This window comes from Anarrhichthys ocellatus, unplaced genomic scaffold (assembly GCF_004355925.1).
Source record: "Anarrhichthys ocellatus isolate YVR2014 unplaced genomic scaffold, GSC_Weel_1.0 scaffold6, whole genome shotgun sequence".
NCBI lineage: Eukaryota > Metazoa > Chordata > Actinopteri > Perciformes > Anarhichadidae > Anarrhichthys > Anarrhichthys ocellatus.
The window spans coordinates 10,791,242-10,810,269 of NW_022280036.1; the positions used below are offsets into that span (position 1 = coordinate 10,791,242).

General features: G+C 40.5%; 2 protein-coding genes across 2 annotated transcripts; one reads left to right on the forward strand and one right to left on the reverse strand.

Annotated features, from left to right (window-relative positions):
* Positions 1 to 468: 468 nt before the first annotated feature.
* nucb2a (nucleobindin 2a) lies at positions 469 to 7,035 on the forward strand. The gene is made up of 13 exons (XM_031846491.1): positions 469 to 557; positions 944 to 1,084; positions 1,806 to 1,913; positions 2,192 to 2,324; positions 2,486 to 2,589; positions 3,211 to 3,396; positions 3,660 to 3,750; positions 3,853 to 3,911; positions 3,991 to 4,083; positions 4,234 to 4,323; positions 4,428 to 4,598; positions 4,805 to 4,865; positions 4,956 to 7,035. The coding sequence occupies exons 1-13, from the start codon at positions 534 to 536 to the stop codon at positions 5,180 to 5,182; spliced, it is 1,488 nt and encodes a 495-aa protein (XP_031702351.1). The 5' UTR covers positions 469 to 533; the 3' UTR covers positions 5,183 to 7,035.
* Positions 7,034 to 15,992, reverse strand: caprin1a (cell cycle associated protein 1a). Its single transcript, XM_031846490.1, has 17 exons — positions 15,838 to 15,992; positions 14,423 to 14,557; positions 13,703 to 13,765; positions 12,822 to 12,908; positions 12,173 to 12,414; positions 11,905 to 11,987; positions 11,586 to 11,741; positions 11,438 to 11,490; positions 11,030 to 11,113; positions 10,775 to 10,936; positions 10,134 to 10,242; positions 9,905 to 9,960; positions 9,464 to 9,595; positions 9,015 to 9,174; positions 8,448 to 8,636; positions 8,220 to 8,326; positions 7,034 to 8,095 (listed from the first exon to the last, which is right to left on the reverse strand). The coding sequence occupies exons 2-17, from the start codon at positions 14,555 to 14,557 to the stop codon at positions 8,009 to 8,011; spliced, it is 1,905 nt and encodes a 634-aa protein (XP_031702350.1). The 5' UTR covers positions 15,838 to 15,992; the 3' UTR covers positions 7,034 to 8,008.
* Between the last annotated feature and the right edge of the window lie 3,036 nt (positions 15,993 to 19,028).

Consider the following 19,028-nt stretch of genomic DNA (forward strand, 5'->3'; position numbering starts at 1 on the left):
TGCTTCTTCTGAAGTAACATTTTGAAAGTAAGGCTTATACTTACATTATAATAGAGTATTTAACTTCAGTTAATTATTTGAACCGCCTTTTCCACCACCTGTGCAGTAAAATAATAGTGGACGTATTGTATGCTCTATACCTACTTTATTAAGTCAGTTTGATAGCAATTATGTTTTTCACAAATTAAATAAAAAACAAGACAGATGTACTCCATAATAGTCTGCACTGTACTCAGGCTAAACTGCTCATGAAAAGAGCCACAAAGTATCATCCAGCATCACCGGCTTTATCTTTCTTGAGTCACATGTGTTTCGTTCCTGACTTCATTCTCTCAAATTGCTTACGTCATACGTCAACGCTCGCCACGTACGATTCAATGCAACCTAACTTGCTAGTCTGTTTGACGGAAAGCTTGAACTGACCACTGCGGTTAATGCTACCACGCAAACAACCAAACATGCTGACTAGCGAGCGAGCTAGCTGCCGACAGAACTCCCAGCTGAGAGGAAGCAACGGGAGGAAAGCAGAGCAGATGAGGTCCAGGATTCATAACAAAGTGAGTATAGAGCTGACGCATATCTATCGCGCTATTTAGTGAAGCTTTTAACATTACGTATAGTGACCCGAACAGCAGCTGCGCTGTTCAGACTGAAAACATACATGAGTAGCGTAGGTGTTTGAATCGCATTAGCCAAATCTGTCAGTGGCAGTGCTAATGCTAACACCAATAGCTTCCGCTGGATATTAGTAGCAGCCCAGAAATGTGCAACATAAGCAGGCTACAGGAGCTTTTTTTAAAGGGTAGATGAGGACGCTGGCTACACAACGACCCGTGTATACCCAGGGACACATTGACTGTTTATCCTCACATACAGTATAGTTTTAAATAATAGTGTGATACATAGCTGATCTGCTTCTAACCTTAATTGTCCTCATTTCCAGATGTGTTGGAGCCGGGCCCTTCACACCGGCTGGCTCCTGCTGCTGGTCCAGCTGCTTTGCTTAGAGGCAGTGCCCATCAGTATGGATAAGACAAAAGTCCGAGAGCCAGAGAAAAAAGCAGAAGAGCCCCCAGCTAGTGTGGTAAGAAGACACAAGGTTTACACACTACACATCATAGTTCCTGTTATTATGTCATCATTATTCATGTTAAGTAATTACAGCATGAGCTGTGATGCTATGCTGTTATGTCGCTGTTATGACGCTGTTATCAACTGCTTCATTGACAATAAACACGAGAGAGCTTGATAACAGCACCCAGACTCATTTAAATGAGAGATGGCCTTATGTCTCGTTGTGCTACAATAAAATTACCTCAATCGGGCACTCTACTCTAAACGCCTGATCACACAAATCCATTTCATCAGTACAACAGCTCCAGAGGTTGTAGACTGGAGTCTCCGATTTCTGCCTCAGGAAGAGATTGTCCATGTTAAATATTGACATTCTGACTTAACAGAGCTTAAACAAATACCATGTAGATGCATGCCTTCAGGTGGGAATGCAAACAACTGCATTATTTTTATTGGAGAATTAAGTAAGTGGTCTTTAACCACAAAATAGCTGCAGCACATGGTAATTTACAGAAAGGCAGTAATACAGTTTATAGACATTAATCTCTACATCAAACATCTAGACAGAGGATCTGTTATGCTGGTCAGCAGACGCATGTCCTTCAGTACATCAGAACTCTCAAAGAAGTGTTAAGACTAAAACATAATTAACAAAGAAAAGTGATGATCATTGTAGGATTGCTTGGTAATACAGTACATTTAAGTGACATTTGATTTGTTCCATTTTATAGGACACGGGACTGCACTACGACCGCTACCTCAGGGAAGTCATCGATTTTCTAGAGAAAGATCAGCATTTCAGAGAAAAGCTCCACAACACAGACATGGAAGACATCAAGGTATCCTACTTTCCTCTTGTTTATTTTGATCTTTATCAGCATGGCAGGAAGTTTCCACCTGCCCTCTGTGAACTATATTAGTGAATCATTACTCTGACTGGTAAATGATGGGCTTTTACTTGTCCAGGAATGTGATTTTTGGTCCACTGCACCGTTCATTTCAAGTTTAGAGAATAATTGTTGTGAAATGTTGGATTTATATATTTATTACATGTACTGCTATGACTCCATGTGTGAAATAACACAAGTTAAAACAAATGCATTCATGTATAATGCAGCAAGGTAAGCTGGCCAAAGAGCTGGACTTTGTCAGCCACCATGTCAGAACCAAACTGGATGAGTTGAAGAGGCAGGAGGTAAGCCGACTCCGAACTCTGATTAAGGCCAAGCAAGACCTTGAAGGAGGGAATGGTATGTTGTGCAACACAATTTATATTTTGTTTTGTTTTCTATTTCAAGTAAGATGCTACGATTTTTTAATAGTACATTAGAGGTAAATAAATTATAAGGAAAATTTAACGATATGTATCCGTGTATGTTTTGATTAATGCCATTGATTTCTCCCTGAATAGATATAGCGGTTGACCACCAGGCTCTGCTGAAACAGTTTGAGTACTTGAACCACATGAACCCGCACACATTTGAAGTGGATGACCTGGATCGGCTCATTAAATCGGTAAATGTCATCACTACTCCATGCCACAAAAACGTTAATTGGTGACATGTTCACACAATTTCACTTATTCTAACTGCCACTGACCTTTTTAAGGGACGTAATTGGGCAGATGGAAAGTACACACTTTAAAGAAAGGTTGTGTCCTGAAACAGTAGAGTGCTGCAGTAGAGAAGTTAAAACAGGACCGCACGCAGCGACTTTCTTTAGAAGCCAACAGTAACGGCAAAAAGAATGACCCTAGCAGCGAAACATTTTCAACATGCAGGAAAGGCCGGCAGGTGTAGGTGTGCAGTGTCATTATGGGAAGCTGATCTGCCCTCTGCAACTGCTCTTCATTATTAGTACAATTCTTTTTTTTTTTTTTAACGTTTGAAGTCTTAACAAGTTGGTTTTCATACCGAATTGAATCAACAGACAATTACTGGAGCCTGAGAAATCTCAGTAAACAACAATGTAACATGCAGTTTAATACATAAGCTGTTCAGTTTCTAGATGGGCTAACAACATAAAAAAAAATGTAAAATGCCATATAAATATGAAGTAGGACTTTGCACTGTATTAACTGATCAATTGAATCAAGGCAGATTTCCAACCGTTGTAATCTTCCCTCTATGTATTTAGGCCACTAAAGATCTGGAAAACTTTGACAAAGACAGACACGAGGAGTTCAAGAAGTATGAAATGACGAAAGACCACGACAGGCGGGAACACCTGAAAACACTGGACGAAGACGAAAGACAAAAAGAGGAGGAGCACTACGAGGAGATGAAGAAGAAGCACGCTGACCACCCTAAAGTCAACCACCCAGTAAGTCTGATTCAGGTGCACCCGCTAACAGGTGACAGCCTGACACACACACACACGATGTCTTTGGTTTCAGCCAACGAAGAGTGACTTTGTCCCTTTTTGTATTTGCAATTTTAAGTCCAGACTTTAAGAGTTCACTTTCTGCAAACTGTACATGGTGGGTTTGGGATTTCTGTGGAGTTCATGTCCAGCTACCAGAATGTTGAAATGCGTTGTTATTTATCCAGTTGTATTTTAAATGTGATTTTGCCTCCATGTTGCAGGGTAGCCAGAATCAACTGAAGGAGGTGTGGGAGGAAGCGGATGGCTTGGACCCTGAAGATTTTGACCCTAAGACCTTTTTCAACCTGCATGGTAAGACCTTAACTGGACTGGAAGGATGATTTTCATTTATTCAGAGCTACCAAACCAGTATTGTACTAAATGGTATTTGTTCTTTCTTCCTTATTAATGAAGATACCAATGGAGATGGCTTTTTTGATGAACAGGAGCTGGAGGCATTGTTCACCAAAGAGGTAAAGCCACGGCATCAAAGAAATGTGAAATGTTTCAGTGAATGGTCTTTGCACTGACTGTTGGTCTCTGTGGTTTTAGCTCGAAAAAATCTATGACCCCACCAATGAAGAGGACGATATGGTGGAGATGGAGGAAGAGAGGCTACGTATGCGAGAGCATGTTATGAATGAGGTACCGTTACAGTTTCATCAAACAGTTTTTTGCATACGTGTTTAAATAGAGCCTCTTATCCGTTATCTATTGCGTTAACTCTGTCAATAAACGATAGCATATGTGATTCATTTCTTTGCATAAAGCTCTTTGCTGCCGTCTTCATCATAGGTGGATTCTAACAAAGACAGACTGGTCTCTTTAGAGGAGTTTCTGGTCGCTACAAAGAAAAAGGAATTCTTGGAACCAGACAGCTGGGAAGTGAGACACAATACATGCGTCATATCAGCAGTAATGTAATCTTAAAACCATTTTGTTGAAAGAAGCAGGACTGAATTCAATTGCGTCGACTGTGTGCTCCTCAGACCCTGGAGCAGAACCAGGCTTACACAGACGAGGAGATGAGGGAGTTCGAGGAGCATCTTGTGCAGCAGGAAGAGGACCTCAACCAGAAAGCTGTAGACCTCCAGAATCAGAGAGACGAGCTGGAGAGACAGCAGGAGCAGCTCAATGCACAGAAAATAGAGCTGCAACAGGTAAGGAGTGGTACTCATTTAAAAAAATATATATAGTTCTGTCGAGGTTTCACCTGAACGAGACATAACATATGTAGGTGGATTCTCAGTGTGACAACATTTACTGACTTATTTTCCTTTAGCTATCTTAATTATTATAAAAACTCTGGGATTACCCTGATTTCACACAGTACTGTGGAGATAACCTTATATGAAACTCGTTACAGGCAGTTGAGCATATGGAAAGGCTGAAAACACAGAACGTAGAACTCCCTCCAGAGGTTCACGGTGAGTTTCGATCACACCATTTATTTGTTTGATTGTTTCATTTGGCTGGTTGACCGCTGAAAATGTAAAACTCTTTCTTTTTTGTTGCAGTTGAAGGAAATGCTATCCCAGAGATGCACGCCGTTGACAACCAGTTGCATCCTGAACAAGAGGCCCAACTGCAGGGGCATGACCCTGCACTCCAAGTTCAACAACATACACCTCAGGAACACCATGAACAACATCAAGACATGGCCCAGCAAGGGCTCCCCCAGACACACCAGGATCTGCCACCGGGCCACCAAGAAGCTGCACACGGCCAGCATAACGTGCCGTAACTGTGCTGTCAGAACTTGAACCTCCACAACCAGACTTTGGCAGCACCTCCACTCCAGTGTGCAGAGGAGCAGTTCCTCCTGAGTATTAGGCCTCGTAAACCAGCATGACTTTAGGGGTTAGGAGGAATGAGAGCAGCACAAAAGGAATCCCTGCTGAATGATCCCAGTGTTTGATAATAGCTGTAATCCTTTGGATTACATAACGGAATTACAATAGTTAAATGACCCACCACGGACGTGCATCTTAAAATGTGCAGTTACACTTTCAAAGAGTGTTTGATTACATTAGAAATGATCAATTGCTAATACCATTATACAAAAATATAATTTTGGTGAGTTTTTCTTTACTTGCTGTTCAAAGTACAGAAATAACAAGGATAACAATGCTACTGGCTCTACAAGTTAGATGTGTACAGTGCAGCTGCTGAACGGGGTACTGTGTAAAAAAAGTCATTTAAATTTGATCATTTTGAGTTTGATATACTGACTTGACTGTCAAGAAACCCCCAAACATCTTTTACAGTTTACATGTGTGACTTATGGCGTGTGTCAATGGGCTGTATCAGAGATTTTAGAAAATGACTGCAAGAGACATTTTGAAGATTTTCTATGATAGCATTTAAGAGCTTAAAAGAGCAAAAGAACTATAGCAGTTTTAACCAGTATGCAGCATCTTGATGTCTTAACCAGAACCATTCAATTCGAGACATTTTGATTATGTAAACATAATCTACAAGGGTCAGGTCAGCTCTTTGTATAAATGTGTTTTATTTCTATTATCTCAACCTGCCGCTTTCAATCAAACTCCCTCATGGAGCCAGACTGCTCAGATTTCCCAACGCTTCTGCTTCTCTCTTCATGTTGATTCTGGTTGCTTTCAGAAATTTCTCAACTGTAGAAAATGCGTCCCCTGCCTAAAAAGACATCTGGTACAAGGTTTGCCCACACTGCAGCTGCTCTACGCTGACTTTGATGTCAAAAATATATAAAGGTGCTCGGTTCTTTAAATAAAGATAGGTGTGAAACATCTCTCTATTCAACACACGTTTCTTCATTACAGCCCAAACTCCTGCAGATGCTCACACAGGAGTTTCAGGTTACGTACAGTATGTTGGACATCTGAAATAATACATTTGCTTTGCTACGTTTAATAGTATTGTTGGCATTTCAAATCGGGTCTATTGTACGTACACAAAATGTGTACGTTCATACATGAGTTGACAGTGATTTTTAAACACTTTTGCTGATTGCAGGCTTTTATTGCTGTCTCTTTCATCTCAATTTTCAAAGTGCTGGATTTGGGAAATAAGTTAAGTTAATTTTAAGATTTTTTATTTGTCCGATTGTCAAAAAGTGATGATATGAAAACCCTTTTGAATTTGCATTCAGTACCCATTGTATTTGTCACCATATGTGCATTCTTGGTCCTAATTTGAAGAAAAACGTGGCATTGGCATATTCCCCCACAAATGAGCAGTTTGGTGTAATTGCTGTGCTATCCAGGTGGCTTTTTTCATGTAATGTTGTGGTTTCTTCTAGCTGGCAGACTGTGGCCATAGCAATCCGGTGTTTACCTATTGGCCACTTTTTACTGAACAAGGCTTCGTTTGCATCCAGCGATAACAGGTCTGCCATATTGTGGTTTTACTTTCTACAAAATCCAGATGTGGAATACAATTTTTTCTATTTTGCTGTGTCGTGTGTTTTCTGTGTCCCAAGTGTTCCTTAGACGATACTTCTTCATAATTTGCACCAAATACAGAGTGTTTTCTGATTGCTTGCTGCTGGATAAAATAGTAATTTTGGCGATACTGTACACCTCAGTTCACGATAATAAAACACGTATGACCGTTCAGTTTGTGTAAGATTTTATCACTTAAGGAATGACCTATCGCTCTCTTACATAACAATGTACAACAGTTAAGTATGGATAAGCCATACATACAATATATTAAAATATAAAGCAACAGCACCTTAGCTGTTGAAGTAGAAATACGTAGTATGATTTAATTCCAAGTGGTGTTTGTTCTTACAAAGTTTATTCCTAGTGTATCATCTTAAAAAAATCATGATCTACTATGTGCAGGCTTCATTTACCTGTTGCAGTACAAGCCTTTGAGTGAACACAACAGACTTCAACTTCCACTGGGATCGTCTGGTTTTCCTACAAACAAGAATGCAAAGATGCTATAAATCTACACATAGTGACTTCAGTTACCTGATTTACTGACATGTAGAAGCATATAGAATTAAAATGTGTAACCTCAAATGCAAACCAAAGCAGCAAAGTAGTATCATTAAAGAGAAGGTAATAGAACACAACTTTATTGAAACAGTCTCAACCAATAACATCAGCGTACAAAGAGGTGATGGCGCAAGAGGTGACAGAGGGGTGAAAAAAAGAAAGAAAGAACACAAATGCCTTTATGAAAATTATAAGATCAAAAGGAAAAAGTGTCTGACAGCACAGGGCAGAAGGAAATCATTCTCATGGAATCAGATTGACAGTGGCAGGGTATTTTTTGCATTTATTTTGTACAAAAAATAAATTAATGAAATCTTTCAAGTTTACAGGAATATCTATGTTGTTTTATATCACACAGACTTGCTGATAATCCTACATGTGGAGAAGTTCAGCCTTCTGCGTTAGAGCGTTAAGAGGATCTAGACAGACCAATGCAGGCTGACTGATAAGTAGGCCAAGAGTTTAAAAAAAATAAGTTTACCAATGAGGAACAAAACATTGTTATAAAAGTGAGCTGGGGCGAACACATTCAAAAATCCTGAATGTTAAACACGGCGCAACTTGACGGTCCTTCGGATCCTTTAGGATCTCATTGCTTGAGCATTTCCTCTTGACAAACTTCGAGGTCCTTGGGCCGGGCCCCGCTTGTAGTTCTGCTGATATCCCTCCTTGAAGAAACAACGGGGATTTACAATAACTGGCCAATTTGAAAATGCACCGAATAAAAGATACTATATGAGCCTTTGTTGGTACATTAAATGTATTAAAGTTAATAATGAAAGGACCCCTTACCCGTTGGTAGGTGTTATTGGAATAGTCTCGAGAGGTGTTGAATTGGGTTTGACCATAACCACTGCTGGGAGCATTTGAGAAAGGAGGGCGATAGCCTTCATAACCCCCTGACAACAAAATACATTGGAATTAACACAGATTTGTGTCATTTCAACATGCATTGTGTCATTACAGTGAATCATGAGGCCACATGTTGCGTCTCTGTAAAACATAGTTTGATGCTTGTACCTCTAAATCCATTGGAGGAGCCCCGATATCCGTTCATCATGCCACGGCTGTTCCTGGGTCCACCCCTGGGCACAGCCCTGCTATTGTAGAAGGACTGGCCTGGCTGTCCAAACCCTGCACCTGGAGAGGACTCTTCATGGCCTCCTGCTGACGGCAGGACATGCTCTTGGGGCTGGAACCCACCAACAACTGCACAGAGACAGACGAAACAAGAGATTTCATAAGTCTATTATGGAGTGTTTTTTGCCTTATGGCATGCTGATCGACACTTATTTCAACTTCAGCATTGTCATCAACGGGCTGTCTTGTCCTGCCGCACAGAGGCCCCTGAAATCCTGACACATATTTAATTAATTTATCTATAAACATTACATCTTGTTCCTACAAAATAAAATATGTCTTTAAGGGTTTCGGGGGCTCTATACAAAAACCTGTGTGTGAATATTTCCGTTCTCCTTATACTGTCGGGTGAATGTAAAAGTTACGCCAAACAATGTCAACAGCTTTTTCAGTGCATGTCAACTGCTTGGTCTTAAGATATGCAACCAGCCAGAGCTATACCCTCACCTGACTGTAGTGTCTCCTGTGGGATGTCAGGCTGGTCTGTAGCACTCTCTGACTGGCTGCTGAAGCCCTGTCCATAGCCACCAGGGAACTGGCTGGGCTGCTTCAGAGGGTCTGCTTGCCCATCAGTGGCTGGAGGTACGGGTGCATTCAGATTAAATACCTGAAGAGGAAAATAAATGTCCTTTAACAATTGTAATTCCGAGCAAGATGAACTGTAGGATTGGGAAATGAGGGGCCATGTCAAATTGTTACCTGGTTAGATGGTGCACCAATAATAAACCATTTCTTTGCTGCTACTAATAAGCCGTCCTTAAATATTTGATTTACTTTGCTAATCCTTAGCTTGTACAAAAAAGTCCAAAACGCGACATTTTCCAACATAATGTATTCAATAAGTCCAAACATGTTCACTGTTATATTGACTACTACGTCCCAGATAAAAAGCGTACCGCTTGCACTGACTGGAAGGGTGCGGCGTTGACATTGATGCCTCCAGTGTGAGTGGATTTGGAGACAGGTGGGAAAGCAGAGGACAGGGAACAAGGGGCGGGGGACTGCTCAGACGAGAGAGACATTGACACCTGGGGAGGGAGGAAGGAGGAAATTCAGAAGGCAAGGAAACAAGGATTGAGGAGAGGTCAGTGGGAGAGACGGGATCTCTGATTTTTCCCCTTAAAGCTCCTTTCTATATTATTATCACATTTAAATGATACATCCAATTTTTCCCCGTAATACACAGTAACTAAAATCATGACATGTCAGAGAGCATCACATTTAATCCACGTAGCAGCACTTTTAAAAATACGGCCCACATAATACAAGAAATAACCTGTACTACCTCTCAAGCACAACAAAGCAACCATTTCCTGTTGTGCCTCCACTCTACTTACTTGTGAGGAGTCCTGTGGTCCAGACACTGTTTGAGGAAGTCTGGACTCTGAGTGGGCTGTTTGGGAGAAAAGGAAAAAAAGAGGCTCATTAGAAGAAAATAAAAGTTGCCAACAGGTGTATAACGCTTCTAGGATAATATATACAAATCACTAAACAGTCATAAGTCCCTAATCAATAGAATATGTGAGAGTATATGTTCAGAGTTATGGCAAATTAACCGGCACTCACTTGAGTTGCAGCCCATCTGCTGCAGGTCAAGGGTTTGCACAGGCTTCATCGGCTGGGCGGACACGATGGCTGGGTCCAGAGCCTGGCCGTCAAACTCCAACATGGAGTCCTAGGAAAACCAAACAAGAGTAAACACATTGCCGGGTCATGGATCAGATGTAGGGGCAGTGCAGTAATGGAGTAACTCAAAGAGCTGGGGTCAATCTCCTGTGTCAGCAAGCATTTGCCCCACTCAAGGCTTTGAGCAGCTGAGAACATAAGGCTGGTTGAGTCAGTATCATCTTCTTAATCTTTTCCTGCAATATGCTTTTAAGTTATTGGAATTTGTTTTAGCTTATTATATTTTTAACATGGATCTGTTACCTTCTTTTTTCCTTTTATTATTGTTGTCGGTTTTTCAGTTTGGTGCGTGACAGTTTAATTTGCGTTTCTGAAAAGCGCCCCACAAAATAAGTCTCTTACAACATGACACTGGGTCCGCACTTTCTGTAACTGACTGCTTGAGAGGGACCTCTATGTGAAAGGAGACAAAGATTTCACTGCATGAATCAATGAGATATCTCAATGTATGAGCAACACATTGAGTGTCCATCTCTGAGCAGTAACAGCGGGTCACCACAGCACATGCTGGACCTTTTTACCTGCATGAAGTTGTACGTCCCTTGCATTTGGGCCATGAGGTCTTGCACAACCTGCTTCCTGACCACGGGGTCGGCGTCAGGTGGGGGGGTGCCATGGTTCACAGTAACGGTTGGCTCTGTAGCCAGCGGGGCAGGGGGCTGGTGCTGGAGGGAATTCACCATCTATTCAACACACAGACACGTGACAGGCACATTGAAGTGTTGACAAATATGCGTAGTGGCATTAAGAAGTCGGATGCAGTAGTGCAGTATTACCTGAGCCTCCACTGCCCACTCCTCCACTTGGTCTTTGTCTGTACTACTGTACAAAGTATCTGGAATGAACTGTCTGTTTACGAACTATAACACAAGAAAATGTAAAAGAAAAAGAAAATAAGTAAGACAGTGTAATACAACGAAGAAAAGAAACAACGTGTTTGACTGTCTTCAAACAATAAAATGGTTAGTAGATTAACACACAAATTGATTACTTGATTTAATAAACAGATTGAGAATCCTACAAAAGCATCACTGAGCTAAAAGTATAAAATAGCAACTAATCGACTAGAGAATTCTTAGTTGACAAAGACCAAAACGTCCATTAATAGGCGGGAAGTCCTTAACATCTTTCAACTGCAAAATTGGAATTTGTGGAATTATCTATGCAATACTCAGACATCTCACCTCTGTGGTTTCCACTGGAATTGGCTCTGTGTATTTTTCCGTAACTGTTCCTTCTGGAGAGAAAAAGCAAGTGTGAAGACTGTTTTATTTAAATCGGTAAAACAAAAATATGTAACACCCGCGTATATGCAAATGTGTTGTTAGCTACCAGGTTCTGATGGCTGCTTCCCAGCCATAGACTCGGCCACCACAGTCTGCTCGTCTTGCTCCTCTTCCTCCACGCACGTCCCATTCTGATGAGTCTGTGCTCTGTTGAAGTAACCACTCAGCAGCACTTTGTCCAGAATGTCCTTCAGTGACTTGTCTGGAACAAAGAGAGCGAGACAAGTTAAAACAAAACATAACGCGATACATATACGTGAATTACCTAATGAATTTGAGGACTGTGTTAAGATTCAAAAGGCAGTGAAGAAGACTGCTAGACGGGTCGAGAATCACGAGAAAGACCAAGAGCCATGAATACTTACATGTGGTCCCTGCCACAGCTTTGTCTCGGCCCTCAACTAGTTCCAACAAGTGTACTGAGGCCTCTTCATATTGGCCAGTCAACCTACAGGTTACACAACAGAGTAAATATACAATCTGGTAGTATGCTATTAGACCAACATTCTTACTCGCTGAGCAGTTATTCACACATTATAACCATCATTTAGACAACATATTTAAGCAGTGATAATTCCACTGTAACCACCGCACATAACTTATGCACACTTAAATATTAGCAGCAGCTCATACCTGACGTCGTAGTTCCTATCAGGTCCCACTAGTTTGTACAACTCATCGAGGGATGTGAGGTCGGCGTCAGTGAGCAAAGGGGAACCAGAGGCGTCGGGTCGTTTAAGGTCCTGCCTGACATTCTCGTCTCCCAACTGGTCCAGTAAAAACTGGAGCTCCAAAACTGTCTTCAGCCGCTGTTGATCCGTCTCCTCCCGCTGCAGCTGCTCCCGTCTAGCGGTCTTCTTCACTGCCTTTTGAATCTGAACAGTCAGACAAAAACATGTTAAGAACCTGGTTAAGTTTCACTCTGTACATTTACAGGGTCTAACAAGTGTTGCTGATCGATGGCCATCACTCTCCTGGTCGCTCAATGACCTGAGTCTGTATTCAGGGGATTCTTACCATGTTGGGTTGTTATGATATGCTGCCTCAAGTCTTATCCCTGGAGTACAGTATCAGTAACTATCGGTCATTGTAGCAGTTATATTTGTAAGCAAGATCTCAATTTAGAATTTACTTTTCAAAAGACTGGGGTCTGAGAGGGAATACGGGGTTTCCTGTTTAGTAAGCACTAAATGTTACTCCAGAGGAATATCTCATTGATAAAACCGTGTCAATAATAGCAGCAGCAGCATGTTATGAGAAGAAGCTTGACTTAGGACTTCACCTCTTGACCCAGTGCCAGGAAGCTCTTCTGCAATTCTCGAGCAAAGTCAAGGTTGTTGGTGATCTCTTGGTACTTCGTCAAGGCATCCTTCAGGTACATAAGAGAAAAAAATTGAGATTTGTGAATCATGTAAAAATATTTACAATAACAAACAATAGTGTTGTAAAAAAAGTATCACAATACCCGGCAGATTAAAAAAAAAAAAAAAGGTACACTACAACAAGTTATGAGTCCCGAAACTTTAGAAATGACAGTGTTTTAATGAGAGCTGTATTTTTGAGTTGCGTTGGTGTGCGACAGCAGGGCAGTGTGTGTGTGTGTGTGTGTGTGTGTGTGTGTGTGTGTGTGTGCGTGTAGCTGTGCTCTGCTTCCACTCACAGCAGACATAGTTACCATATTTTTCTCTCAAATTTGCAAATACAAGTGCTCTTGCCGACCGGTCCACGGCTTGTCGGCTAAACAGACTCACAGAGCAAAAATATGGCACTATGGTAATGTAGCCGAGGGTTATGACTTGCAATACACTTAATAGGTAATACACATTATAACACGGAGGCTCCATCATTCTTAACCAAGACAGAAAACGGCATCGCATTAAAGCTTCACTTTTTCCGTGCTTACCTTTTACAATAAAAGCCACAGACATTTACACTGCAAAATTCACTCAAGAGTATGACGTACGAGGCAACTCAACAAGACAGTTTACAGTAAGATAGCTTACAGTACTGCCAGCATCCATCTCTGCAAGGATTTAACCTGATATAAGCAGCAGTGTTACATGTGAAGTGTAAAGAGACGATCTTAATTAAGAGTCATCATTTTGGTATCGGGACAACACTAAAAAAACAAGTTGTACACAAACTGCCATTGTCTTATCTTACCAGCTGATCCTGATTCAGTTGTTCTCCATTACTCTTCCTTGTCTGACAGTCATCGAGTTTGGACTGTAAGAATATTGAGAAACACAAAATGGGAAGGAGAAAAAAAATCACATTCTTGCATATCAGAAATTGATCTCTCACCCCCAAAATGACCATTTGTATATCAATTACTCATGTTACCTTGAATAAAACTTTGTTTTTCTTAGACGCCACTGGTTGGTAAGTGCTGAACATACGACTGTGTAAAGCAGACTTGAATTAAACTGTTCAAGTTTTGAGAGTTTATAAACAGATTTTTGATTCGTTAAACCTGGCCTACTTCTTATTCCTCAAGGATTGCTACGGTTTTAGATTCTCCATTCACCCTGGAGACATCACGAAACACAAAGTTTTATTCAAGTCAACTCAGTTGCTGTGCTCTGATGGGCAGTTACCACTGGTTAGCGTTTAAAATGTAACAGAAGAGTCCATTTAGTAAGCCCACTTACATTCAGTACCTACTCTGAACTTTGTTAATCTACAGGAGACGTCTTAATCTGTGTCCTCCCAAATTTGAAATAGAGATTTTTATGTCATATCCTACATACTCTGGAAAAAAGCCTGATGACATCATCAACAACACATTGACAAAAACAAAACAAATCTCACATAGTACTTTGAATTAAACAAGAGCAAATGTGACAACACATTTTCAACGGATTTCTAAGGAGCAAGCAATACCTTTTTCTTTTCCATGTTGCGAACCTTCTTGTCAATCACAGCAAGAACCTGTTTCATGGCCTCAGAATTACTTCCACCTCCCAGGTCTGGAATGGCAGCCTGGACAGCATTGTTGCCAACCATCATTGAAGGCATCTAGAGAGAGAATGTATTTTAGGCATTAAAAGACTTTTCAGCCCTGAGCATAAGCAGGGACTTAAACAAGTAAGAAGTCCATCTTTAGTAAAAAAAAATAAATAAAAAGCACATGGCATGAACTGCTCTGTGTTAAATTACCGATGACAGGGAAGACTATAGAGCAATGGTCTGTTATGTACAGACAGCTGATATCTTCACTGTTGTACAGAATAATTAATCCTGCAATTATTTAAGGTTTGTTTGTAACATTTGGATATGTATACATACGACATGTTATTAACATTAGAACGATAACAGCATCATTACTTTATGAGCTCTTTGTTACACAATTACAGGATATCGATAAGATCTTCAGATGAACACATTTCCATTGGAGCTATGTATGTCTGTGTGTTTATCTGTGAGGGAGAAGCTAAAGAAAGCTCGAGTAATAACGCCTTCTTTACTACAGAAACATTTTCCTTTTTAGTGTTTGTAAACATTGTCATTAAACCAGTGCTGTCATTGCTTGTCTGTTACGAGTTTAATTTCGTCTAGAGTTAACCTCGAGATACTGAAGCCAGACTCAAACACAGAGCACTGGGCCAGAGGAAGTGATACCGACGGCATCGAGCAAATCAACCCGTCTTTGATTTGGGCAAAAGGGACGAATAAAACCTACTATGACATACCATGTTCATCGCAAAGTAGTTACTTGGTCAGCTGGGGTTGATTAATTGTAAAGAAGCTGTAATACATTTGAAAATTTGACAGAGGAAGTTAGCACAAGTTAAAATGTCGGCCTTCTATTCAAAGTTAAAAACCTTTGCTATCTTGAAGAAACCGGACCAGACGCTAGCCATACGCAACTAACGCAAAGTCACGCAGTGTCAGTTAACGTTGAAATGTCTATTTTTGGCCTGGTTAGCAAGCTATCCTTTCACTGCAAGATTAACGATAGCTAGCTAACGTGATATCAAATACATTTGATGAGCAAACACTGGTCCTAATCTCCCCATTGTTAGCTGAAAAGCTAGCGTGCCCGTCAACGGGCCGCTAGCTAATGCCCCAAGGTAACCAGATTTCAGTTAAAACTAAATCAATTTAAAAAAATGTTATTCTGGGTTCATAGGAAATACATGTCGTCGAAATAATGTTGACAACTGCAAAGAACAAAGACCACCTTGGGACGCTATGACAACTCGTTTTGTGCAGTCGTCTCGACAAAAGACGATTTATTTAACAAATAACGTTACAGGTTAAAAAGCTATTTGTTGGTGGTGCCGTGAATCCCATACCTTTATACTCTTTGTCTTCAAAGAGATTTTCTTTGTCGGATTTAACGTTAGCTGTATAAGAGCAGTTCGATCCTTTAACTTCCAGTGGTATTTTTCTCGAAGGATGCTCACGCTCACTGCTGCTGAGCTAACGGCAGGCTAACGGTAGCACCTACAAGGACCCCTCCGCTGACCTCAAGATTGCCTGACAGTAAACATATGTATACAAATGGGATAGGAGTCATCATTCTACTGTTACTTTGTCTTCCTCCTCTATCAGAAACGATTTAAACTTATGAATGTCAAAGCGCGTCCATTACATATGGTTTTGGGACCCAGTGAGCACTAACCCGGATTTCAACGTTGATTTCTGGTTTAAAACAGGTTGAAATGGGGTCTGAACATCTTAGACCTATTTTCACCATATTTTCAACCGGCTAAATTACGGTTACAATATCAATGTGTCACAAAACAGCAATTTGTTTTAAAATGTTGATGGTTTGTTCAGTTGTAGGTTGAAAGAGAAACGATTTTGGTTACTTGAATGTATTTCTCCAAAATCATATTACGCTGGCCGGTGAAAAATGGTTTACATGAAGACGTGATTTCAACACATTTAATGTTTTATACAAAATGTCATCAATATGGAACTATAGACTGTGTGCTGTCAACAAGAATCTCCCAGGACATCGTAATGAGAGCAGAGCACATTCTGTCTGTAGTTCATGTAAAATACGTGTGTGTGTGTGTGTGTTTACTGCTGGAACACGCATGCGCTGGGTACTGGTTTTGAACTGTCTGCGGGAAGAATTAACATATAAAAGTCTGTCCATTCTTGGTTAAAGACTCCGGTCTCTCTGGCCACTTTTCTCTTTTTGGAGAACGTCATGTGAAATAACTTCACTACTAAAGTGTCCTTTACTACTGAACTACTTTATTCCAATATTGCAAACCAAAATATCATTACCATACCACTAATATCATGTTATGCTCAGTCACCATGCGGGCGAGGCTGCTAGCTTGTGTTAGCATGTTAGCTTTAGCTGTTTACGAACATGTTTACGAACATTACCAACTTGTTTTATTTACAGATGTCCAGCTTGAAAATATGGCAGATCTCCTGAAACCGGCTCCTGTGTGGCTTTGAAAACGACTTTTAAAGCAGGAAAAGAAGATTATGGTTGTATATAAAGAACATTGTTTATATTTATATTGTACTTAATAAATACAAATGAACTGTTGCCTGTGTCACTTGGTCTTTTGTCCTGAAAGTGGAAACTGATGATGTGTTACTATGATTAAGTATTTAGTTGCTACATATTGATCTGAGAGCATTTTGACGTTGAAAACACGGTGACGTTGAAAACACGTTGAAAAGTGAAAGTTTTTCAGCCGACTATTTGAAGACGTTGATTCAACGTTCACGTTTAGACCAGATTTCAACGTGATTTCCAATACTGGCTTTCAACTGATAAATGTGGATGTGGTTTCTTAGTAAGCCTCTAAAATGATGATATATTATTATTAGCACAATGTAGAGGACGTAAAATTGTAGTATTGCAAATCACGTTGAAATCTGGTCTAAGCGTGAACATTTAATCAACGTCTACAAATAGTCAGTGAAAAAAACTTTCACTTTTCAACCAATTCTGAACGTCTTTTCAACGTGGGGCGTAGATGTCTTTTAAACGGAAAAATGCTCACTGGGCTGGGTCCGGACCGCGGTCCACGTAGTGACCCCTGGTATAGCATGTTAAAAAAAGTCATGAATAAGTCATAGTATAGCATGTCGAATAAAGTCAGTAGTAAAATGAAAATTGGGTAATCTTTTCTTCCAATCAGAGCAGTGAAACGTGCCATGCAAACAAAAAAATAATTAATAGAAAGACTCATTATTTGTCTTAATAACTATTATCCACCAAATAATTCAGTTCAAAACTGTTTTACGGTCTTAAATCCATCAATTGACTAATTCCCAAACTCAGGTGCAGGTGAGATTCGGGTGTGGATATAGTTACCATACAGTACACGGGATGCAATATATTAGCATTTGAATATGAATTTGCAAGGATAAATTGTGGAGTTACTTGCAACAGCTTAAACTTTTGTTGTGACTTGTTGCATGTATGATTTAAAATATCTGCAATCTGCGAGGCAATAGACAAAATGTTTTTTTGATATACAGTGTTATTTCATTACTGCTAATGGGTCGTAATGTGTGGTGTTTTGTGAAAACTGTGCCATGGAAAACATGGTGAATGCTGGACTAGCAAATAGTGAATTCATAAAAGGAGACATTATCAGCCCTAACAGAATATAATGCTGGATGGAATGGAATGCTGGATGGAATAGAATGCTGGATGGAACATGTGTGTTCCATGACTCTGAATAAATTAGAATGTTGAGGTTTCATCTTGTGTTGTGGCAACCAGGGGGACGTGGAGGCAAGATTCAGCTATAAAACAGGTGACTCAGAGACAGTAGCCGTGTAACGATGTGTATAAAGCACAAATATTGTGCAAATTAACCTCAGTATCTTCAAAAGGTAGTTGCCCTGTTCTTCTCGGAGCCAATGTTGACGGTGGGTGTTTGGACTATGGGGAAGACTCAGTCGCGCTCTTAAACCCTGCATGGTGATAGGTGTCGCTGTGTGGGGCAAGCCATCGCGGCCCAGAGGACGTGTTCCTTTGGAGCTTGAGTGGCTGCCAACAGCAGAGTGTAAAGATGGTCGGCCAGGCTTCAATGCTACCTGGGGGCAGCAAGTCTGCGTGCCAGTCTGCCTCAGAGCTCACTTCAGGCTTCCGGTGTGTCCGATGTAGGATGCTGTGGTAAGATACTTGCACCAAACTCCTGTCGTGTAAACCAGTAGCATATCTGACCTGTAACTTTGGATTCAGAATATACTTTCACTGCAACCACTTTTAGTAATTTGGCTCAGGATGTTTAGTGCCACCTAAATGATTTTAGGTTTACCAAATCCCTCCTTGAATATCAAATTGTTAACATTGATTATTTACAAAGAGTAAATGACAGTAAAGCTTTGCGTGATATTTTGAAATATATTTCTTAGAATCATACAGTTGTATATTAATTAACAAACTACCGGGATGTAAAATTTTGGGATTTACTGCAACTGTCATGGGGTGTGGTGTTGGACCCAAAAGCAGACATGACCAGGGATTTTGAGGGAAAACGAAAGGGTTTAATAATTA

Coding starts and splice junctions, on each gene's coding strand:
- caprin1a (XM_031846490.1), bottom strand. CDS start 14,557: ATGCCTTCAATGATGGTTGGCAACAATGCTGTCCAGGCTGCCATTCCA. Junction 12,909..13,702: donor AACTGAATCAGGATCAGCTG/GTAAGATAAGAC, acceptor ATGTACCTGAAG/GATGCCTTGACGAAGTACCA. Junction 11,988..12,172: donor GATAGGAACTACGACGTCAG/GTATGAGCTGCT, acceptor TGTAACCTGTAG/GTTGACTGGCCAATATGAAG.
- nucb2a (XM_031846491.1), top strand. CDS start 534: ATGAGGTCCAGGATTCATAACAAA. Junction 2,590..3,210: donor TGGATCGGCTCATTAAATCG/GTAAATGTCATC, acceptor CTATGTATTTAG/GCCACTAAAGATCTGGAAAA. Junction 4,599..4,804: donor AGAAAATAGAGCTGCAACAG/GTAAGGAGTGGT, acceptor AACTCGTTACAG/GCAGTTGAGCATATGGAAAG.